This window comes from Octopus bimaculoides, chromosome 5 (assembly GCF_001194135.2).
Source record: "Octopus bimaculoides isolate UCB-OBI-ISO-001 chromosome 5, ASM119413v2, whole genome shotgun sequence".
NCBI classification, from domain to species: Eukaryota; Metazoa; Mollusca; class Cephalopoda; order Octopoda; family Octopodidae; genus Octopus; species Octopus bimaculoides.
In genome coordinates, this window is record NC_068985.1 from 122,553,268 (window position 1) to 122,562,766 (window position 9,499).

Consider the following 9,499-nt stretch of genomic DNA (forward strand, 5'->3'; position numbering starts at 1 on the left):
CGGGATGCATTTATGTGCCACCAGCATGGGTGCCAGTTTGCATGACACCGGGATGCATTTATGTGCCACCAGCATGGGTGCCAGTTTGCATGACAGCCTTATCTATCATGATTACGATTTTGTGAGTGTTGTATGTGTAATGGAGTGGTGTCAAACTGGTGAGTAGTCACTGTTTGATTTGGTGGTGAGAGGCAAGGTGACAAGTGTGTGAGTGCATAGATCTTGCTGTTTGTACATATGTGTTTGTGTGTGAGTGCCTTGGTGTTGTGGTGCATGTATGTATGTGCTTTTGTGAGTGGGCCAAAGTGTGTGTGTGAGGGCATGTGTGGGGGCATGTGTGTGTGTGAGTGTGTGAAGATGTGTGTATTGGTGTGTGTGTGTGTGTGTGTGTGTGTAAATACATATGAGTGTGTGTGAAGGTATGTATATGGGTGTGTTTGGGTATATGGGAGGATGTGTGTGTCCCCGCACGCGCACGCATGTGTGTGTGTTTGTATGCATTTCTATGATCTTTACTTTATGGGCACTTTTCCAGGCTTTCGTGGCTCAGGTAGAATACGTTGAAGTAGATTTTCTCTGTAAAGGTATTTGTGTAAGAAACTATTGTTTGACTGCTTAAAGAGTGATTATTTAAATGATTATAAATAATTAGGTCCAGTGCCTGTTCAGGCAGTCAGACCATAGCACAATCATAGATATATATACATACATTTACATATACACAGATATGCATATATGTACACACACATTCATACATACATGCAGAAACATAAACACATGCAGAAACATAAACACATATTTTTTAAAAATAGAATCCAAAGGCTTATTATGCACATACATAATCACCTCTATACTTGGCCCACCCTCAACATCCTGTGAACTTTTAAGAGTCACCATTGTGCCTCTGCTGTATACAAGTTTTCTCCATCTGCTACGGTTGTGAGAATTGTAGTCTCCACTAATGACTTGTTTCTCCATTCCAGGATGTTGTCTTTCCATCTCTTCTTCTATTCACATCTCCTTTTTCATTCCTTCATTGTTCTTTGAAAAATGGTTTTTGCAGTGCCACTGGATCTTGTTACTGACAGCTGTACCATTCTTAGCTTTCTTTCCTTCACTATCATGAGAATTTCTCCATGATGGGTAGTTCCATTGTGATGCAGGATAGTGTTACAACGCAACTCAGCTCATTTGTGATGTGGTCCAAATGGGAAATGCTTAACATGATGTGGTAGCATCTCATTTTCAACCCACACAACATGTGGGTTGGAAATGAGATTACCACAACCCACACACTGTGTGTGTAGAAATGAGTGTATAGAAATAAGTGTGCCTTGAAGACAACTAGGGAATAATTGACTGAAGTGAGAAGCTGAAAGTTGATGGTAAGAGTTTCCAGAAATTTCTCCTTACAGAAATGACAAATGTTTTCACTTACCTGTCTTAGTACCACTTCACCATCTTCAAAGGATTGTGAATGTAAAGCATCAGCAATGTTTAACTTTTCATAATTCTAAGAGGAAAACAAATAGACAGACAAACATCAGCATTAAAATACCATGATATGAACTTCACATGTCAAAAAGGTCGAAATGAATTTTTAGTTCAGTTAGAATTATCATATCTAATGTGGTGAGTATTAAAAATCTGGTAGAATTCTGTTATAAGCATGCCATATGACACCTCATAACTTTTCTAACGTTCAGAATTTTCAGAAATTTTTTGCAAATTTGTATTCTACACAGGAATTCCCACAACTATGAACAAAATAAATTTTTAATTTTTCGAAATATTTTTGCTTTAAATTTTTTAAAAAAGTTTTTGGAATTCTTTTTTTAAAAATCACTGTTTAAAATATGAACAGTCTGAATTTTTGGCTTAAATCCAAGCAGTAGACCATTAAATGTGTTTATGGGGAGAAATATATTGAAAAGCATCAATATTCAGACTGACTAACAAATGTGGAGAGTATGAGGTAGTCATGAGATGTGATAAAAGTAACAGCTAAATAGCCCTTAAATCATGCACCAAAAATGTTCCTTTTGGTTTTGCATAATTGTATGCATTACTGTGTGTAGAACACAAATTCACAAAAATTTTGTGCAAGTTCCAAAAGTTATGAAGGGTTATATGGCATGTTTAAAGCAGAATTTTGCCAAAATCTAATCTAAAAGGATAAAATGCTAAGTTGATCGCGACAGGAATTGAACTCACAATGTAAAGAGTCACAACTAAATGCAACAATGATTTTGCCTATAAAGTGAAATCACTGATATTATTACTCAGATACCATCTACATGAAAAACAAAAGTAATGTCAGGGCAAATATACTTAGTGTTGTGATAATCAAAAATGTATGTGTTTTGTTCTTATTAATCCTCCTCAGCGAAGCATACATTAATACCCAGTGAGAAAATGATAGCATTATTTCCATGTTAAATATTATGTCAATGGTGATGTTATATATGTATGCTTTGTTGAGGAGGACTAATAAGAGCAAAACATGTACATTTTTGACTATCACAACACTAAGTATATCAGCACTGGCATAGCTCTTGTTTTTCATGTAGATGGTGTCTGAGTAGTAATATCAATAATTTAATTTTATTGACAAACTTTTTAGGGCATCAAACATCAGACAAAATGCCTTGTTGCATTTAGTTGTGATTCTTTACATTATGGGTTCAGTTCCTGTCATGGTCAACTTTGCTTTTTTGGGGTGGGGGAGGGTCAATAAAATAAACTACCATTCAAATACTGGAGTCGATATAATCTACTTGTCCCTGCCTACCCAAAATTTCAGGTGTAGAGCTGATACTAGAAACAATTACAATCATTATTAGATGATTATTAGATAATCAGGTAGAAGGTCTCACAGTATTTATCTTAGCTGTTTAGGTTCTGAGTTTAAATCTTACCAAAATCAATTCTATCCTTCAATCTTCCAGCATCAAGAACTAAGACTGATTTAATTGATTAACCCCACCCCTACCAAATTTTCAGGCCTTAGCACCATTTTGTCTGGCTTTATGCTCCGAGTTCAAATGCCACCAAAATTAACTTTGTTTTCACCCTTTCAGAACCAATAAAATAAGTACCACTTATATATATATATTTTTAATGAAAGGAAAGAATGGTGGCTGGTTGGTTGGTTGGTAGAATTGTTAGAGCATTGCACAGATTCTTGGTGGTATCTATTCTGGCTCTTTGTGTTCTGAGTTCAAGCCTCATTGAGGCTGATAAAATAAAGTACAAGTATTGATTCCTTGATCCCTGTCTGTCTCTCTCCCCACTGAGACAGACTCTGCAGAGCTGCACTACAAAAAGGATTTGGCAGAGTGGGGCAGTCACAGCATCTTTCTACAAGACAACTACTTCTAACATCACAGAAGAAGAATGTGACTGCCAAAATGATGAATGCAGACAAAATGCTATTCATTCAGGAAAAGGAATCTAGTTGATCATATTGACGTCATTAACTGATGGGAGGATGAAAGGTAAAAATCAATCTGTTGAATTTGAACTCATATAGTCAAGAGCCATAATTGGTGTCTAGTAAATTCATCCTTGTCAATTCATTGCTTGTAATTACATCATGATAAATATATCCCTTATACTGTCATCACCTGGTAATTTTATTGCAATGTAGTTAATTACATTGTAAATCAATATATATGATGATAGGAATGGCGTTCAGGAATGGTGACCAGCCTGTCCAACCAATAGAAAATCAGATGTAAAACGATAATGGATTACCATCATTGGTAAATTAATCATCATTACTGTATTTGTATATTTGTCAAGCTTTTTATTTGCCAAATAGATACATCACTAAATATTAAAGATTTTATTTACACAGTAAATAAATCACATTTCATTAAAAATAAAAAGAAGGAAATTCAAAGTCAAAACAAATCAGTTATTTTTGAACATAGAATCATCATCGTTGTTTTTACATCCACTGTGGTAGATTTTCTATACCCAGGTGCCCTTCCTATCCCCAACCCTCACCTGTTGCTAAGTAAGATAATATTTTCCCATAGTTAAACATGTTTTCACAGAGGATTGGAAACGAAGGACATTGCTTGTATGACAGTGACACCCACATAGTCAGGGTGTGCACACACACATACACACTTATAGGGCTAGCTTTTTTTTAGTTTCCATCGACCACATCCACTTACGAGACTTTGGTCAGCCTGGAGCTATATTAGAAGACCTATACTCAAGGTGTCACACAGAGGGACTGAACCCAAAACCTTTTGATTAGGAAGCAACCTTCTTATCACACAACCACAAAAAAAAAAAAAAAAGAATACAATGTATAAAAGCAACATTTCTTTAAGTTGAAGAAAAGAAGAGACATTCTAAAAATACAAATTATTAACAATGTTTCTTAATCCAATATTTCATGATTTTGATATTCATTGATGATGCATTGAATTCTCTCAGCACATCTTTATATTTCTTTTTTTTTTTATATCTTCACATTTCTGCAATGGCAACATGCTGTTTGATTTTAACCTCATTTCTCAATTGTTCCCTTTTTCAAGGTTTCTAAAAATTCTTCAGTGATAGGACAGAATTTTTTAATTTTTGAATTTCTTCATCATTGTTAATAAAATGCAGATAAAAATAGCTAAGCGATGTTTAGTGATGTATTTATTCTGTTGATTTAACCCTTTAGCATTCAAAATGTTTATTCACATTGTTTTGAATTAATCATGCATTATCTCATAGCTATGAGATTTCAATGATGTGATTGTTTATCTTTAGAACGATATTGTAAGGTAGGTGTGAGAAGGCCAGATCTGGCTGATTTAAACATAAAACAGAATATTTTGATAAGATGTGACCAACATGAACATAAAACAGATAGAATATTTTAGCAGGATATGACTGGTTTAAACAGTAAATGACTAAACTAACCACAACTTATAAAACAGGTAGCAAACACCAGGCAGGGACTCGGACAGGTATAGCCATAAAAAGCTAAATGGACAGATTGAGGGGACACACATTAATGCATTAACTTTTTAGCATTACAATTACTGTTATTTCTAAAATGTCACGATAATTATTCAATATTGAAATGTAGCAGGATGATTTAACCCTTTAACATTCAGATTCCTCTGTCAAATGTAATGCTTATTCATTCACATTGTTTTCAGTTAATCATGCATTATCTCATAGCTATGAAATTTCAATGATGTGATTGTTTATTTTTAGAATGATATTGTAAGGTAGGTGTGAGAGGCCAGATCTGGCTGGTTTAAAAATAAAACAGGTAGAATATTGTGTCCGGATATGGCTGGTTTAAAGGCTAAAGGGTTAAAGTTTGACAGTGAGTTTGACAGAGCAATGAAGTCACCAATGATAGCATAGGGCAGCCACTTCATATACATGTGTTTGCTGTAATTGAAGAGACGTTATGTTTAAGATAGTAGGTAGCCTATTTAACTATTACTCAGAGTGGTTAAAACCAATGCTATACCACTGCTTTGACCATAGGTCTCCTTAATCACAGATGTCCAGCCAGTAAAAAACCCCCCAAAAAACAGCCTTTAGTGCTACCCCATACAATCTGTCAGGTTATGGTACTTATCTTTTTTTATCTCACAATTATTATAATTGGTAAGCAACTGTATTGTTGGTTATAGCTTTCTAGTGGACCAATCAATGGCGAGAATGACAAGGGATTGTCTGTGCCACACAATAGAAAATGAATTTGCAAGAGATTTTGTTAAAAAGTACTGGTTGTTGGATTTTTCTTAATATATATTGCTGAAAAGATATACTTACATATTCTGGGGTTAAACAATAACAACAACAACAACAACAAACATGTCAAAGCCAACAAGATTAACCTATAACAGTCACTTGAACTACTAGAAATAGGAGCTGTATTCCCTACCATCTAAAAATGTAAAAAACAAAAACAAAATAAAAACAAAGCAAAATAAAAAGAAAATGGCTAAATTGGGCAATGTGGTTCATTCATTCTTTTAATACAAAAAAAAAAAAAAAGACAGAATGGTTACACCTAGAATGCCTTTGATCATAAGTCTTGTTAGTCGGAGATGATGACCTGGGGCTGAACAATAATAATAGATACAACAAAGTTATATTAGAATTTGAAGAGTACATATTAAAATAGCGATGATGACGATTCAGTTAACATCTTTTCTCTATTGACATAGGCTAGATGGGTTTACTGAGGCAGTAGATCATCACTGTATGCCCTTCCTGTCATTACTTCTTTAGTCACCTCTTACAACATGGAAAATCAACTGTAAAACAAGGTTACACTTAGTATGACTGTGACACATACAATATGACTGTGACACATACAATATGACTGTGACACATACAATATGACTGTGATACATGCAAAATGATGGGAATACATATGGTATGGCTTAGCAATGGGGTTTGACCAGGAGACATATCATGTGACTGGGATATATACAATATATAATATATTATACAATATATCTGGGGTACACATGATATCATTGGGATAAGTATGCTATCACTGGACTACACCCAGATACATGCAGTTTGACTGAGATACATATGATATGATTAAGGTATACAGTGGAACTAGGATACACAGAGTATTACTAGAGTACACACAATATTACTGGACGTTTATGATATGACTTGGATATACAATGATATGACTGAGATACATATGGTGTAATAAAGATATACAAAATGTGACTAGGATACATAAAGCTATGGCTAGGTTACACATTGTATGGCTGGGATACACAGAGTTTCACTAGGATACCCATGGTATGATTGGGACATGCTTGGTATCATAAGAATACATGCAGTGTGAACAGGGTACACATGATATAATTGGGATACATCAAGTATAACTGTGATACACACAGTATGACTGGAATATACAAGATGTGACCGGGATACATACAACACAACTAGGATATATGTAGTAGGACAGGGATATGTGTGATATGACATGGGTACATATGTATAACAGATACATGTGATATGATAGGAATATATATGCACAATATGACAGAAAGACCCATGATATAACTGGAATACTCATAGTGTATAAAGTTTTAAAAAATGACAAAGCCATTTCTTACATCAAGGCATGAGAACAAGGGAACACTCTCAATCAAGTCAGTGTACATTTTCCTTCGATTAAAAGCATCCTTTAATACAATTCTTCGAAAGGTAACTCTGTCCTGGAAAAAAAAAATGATAAATAATTAAGCACAAAATCAACAAATAACCACAAAAAGGTTAGGCAAAACTTAAATAGCTAAACTACAAATGAAACAGAAAGCATCTATATGGTTGTTTGACCTGTTAGAAAAAGCACATTTCAAAGAGAGTGTATCTGTTGCTTACATGAAACTCAAACTGATGACAGAATTTCATGCTCATGTACAAAATTGCAGCTTGTAAACATTTAACCCCCATTTAGCTGAACATTTTCAAAGTCAGGAAATTATTTGCATATTTGATTTTGCAATCATTCACTGGCATTGTGAATTCACTTTAAGGTGGCCCAATTTTATGTTTAAAGTGATATATGCTCACTTAGAATTACAAATGCTGTTGTTAGTAATTGAATAAAAACTAGTAAAGAAGACAACATATTATGGAAAGTTGTAAATTTTCCCTAATTAATAAATAGAATCTGAAACAAAAGAAGCTTTAATGAAATGTTAGTTAGCAGGATAACTAATTCATCCAAGAACACCCCTGGTCATATGAAACAAAAACCACTCTGTTCTAAAAAGTTTATGTTTAAGTAAAGGGGTGGCTGTGTGGTAAGAAGTTTGCTTCCCAACCACATGGTTCTGAGTTCTGGGTTCAGTCCCACTGTGTAGCACTTTTGGAAAATGTCTTCTACTATAGCCACAGGCTGACCAAAGCCTTGTGGATGGATTTGGTAGATGGAAACTGAAAGAAACCTGTTATATATATATGTGTGTGTGTATTTGTCCCCACCACCACTTGATAACTAGTGTTGGTTTGTTTCCATCCTCGTAACTTAGTGATTCAGCAAAAGAATCCTAAGGTTGATTCATTTGACTAAAATTCTTCAAAGCAGTGCCCCAGCATGGCCACAGTCAATTGACTGAAGCAAATGAAAATCATAAAGTATAAACCTTCTATTGTAATTTTATGGAATTTACATGTGTTGAATTATGGCTTAAACAACACTAATTTAATGCTGAAAAAGTTGTCGTATTAAATTCCTCCAAATTCTTGATTATGTTAAAAATTAATTGAAACAAGTAGACAATGTTATTCATTAAAAGTATTGGTAGGAAAAGGTTAAAATACTCAATGACAGCAATCTCTCTATCTAGCTGGAGTCAATTAGCCAGTAATAATGTGGGGAAACACTAATATCACAGCATGGCTTCTGTTACATAATACATTTAAGGGTCCATACAGGTTTAAGATTTGTACACAAGATAGACAGACAGATACATACATGCATAAAGAAAAGGGCCGTCTTAGCAGTATTGTTGCTCTGAGTAAAGAGATACTCTGGAGGTCCTATATTTATTTACTGTCAACAAACTGCAACCTACATAGATTAACAATAAGCTCTAGACTGTGAAGCTTCCCCCAAGCAACTTCACAGTGCACTCAAGCCTTAAGATGGCACACACACACACACACACACACACACACACACACACACATACAGTGCTTATGCTTTTTTTTCTCCCGTATATTCAGAAGTAGAGGAACTTTAGGTTTTTTTTACTGGTTCAAAGGTATGATCTCTAAAGTAATAGATTCCCTATTCTTCCTGTCTTCTTTCCTTCCATCTATCTTCTCTGCCCACTGATCCTGGGAGGATTGTTGAGAGATAGTCCTCAGGTACTTCCTCCATAGAGTCTTATCAAAACCACCCTTCATTAGACTTTCTGGCTGGGCTCCCAAGCATGACCAACTGAGACTACGGATTTTATCCAACCATCTTGTTCTTGGACTATGCTTAGGTTTCCTGCCAGTTGGCTCAGCTTGAAGAATGTATCTTGCAATTCTTTAATTCCATTTGTAATTAGATAATATAGTATATACACACAGGTGCAGTGTGGCTGTGTGGTAAGAAGCTTGCTTCACAACCACATGGTTCTGGATTCAGTCTCACCATATGGCACCACAGGCAAATGTCTTCTACTATAGCCTCAGGCTGACCATAGCCCTGTGAGTGGATTTGGTAGATGGAAACTGAAAGAAACCTGTTGTGTATCATCGTTATTTAATGTCAGTTTTCCATGCAGGCATACGTTGGATAATTTGACAAGAGCCGACCAATTTGAAGACTACCCCAGGCTACTGTGTCTGTTTTGGCAGGGATTTTATGGCTGGATAATCTTCCTAACATCAACCACTCTACAGAGTGGACTGAGTGCTTTTTATGTTGTATGTGTATATATATGTGTGTGTGTGTGTGTGTGTGTGTGTGTGTGTGTGTGTGTGTGTGTGTGTGTGT

General features: G+C 35.2%; 1 protein-coding gene across 3 annotated transcripts in view; it reads right to left on the reverse strand.

Moving 5' to 3' along the window:
- LOC106880932 (cAMP-dependent protein kinase type II regulatory subunit) overlaps positions 1–9,499 on the reverse strand; it is a 141,686-nt gene that overhangs the window by 7,238 nt on the left and 124,949 nt on the right. For all 3 annotated transcript variants that reach the window (XM_014931105.2, XM_014931104.2, XM_014931107.2), the window contains exons 8-9: positions 7,119–7,220; positions 1,439–1,513 (exon numbers count right to left, since the gene is read on the reverse strand). In XM_014931105.2, the coding sequence (XP_014786591.1) occupies positions 1,439–1,513; positions 7,119–7,220 (177 nt within the window). The remainder of the gene's footprint in view (positions 1–1,438; positions 1,514–7,118; positions 7,221–9,499) is intronic.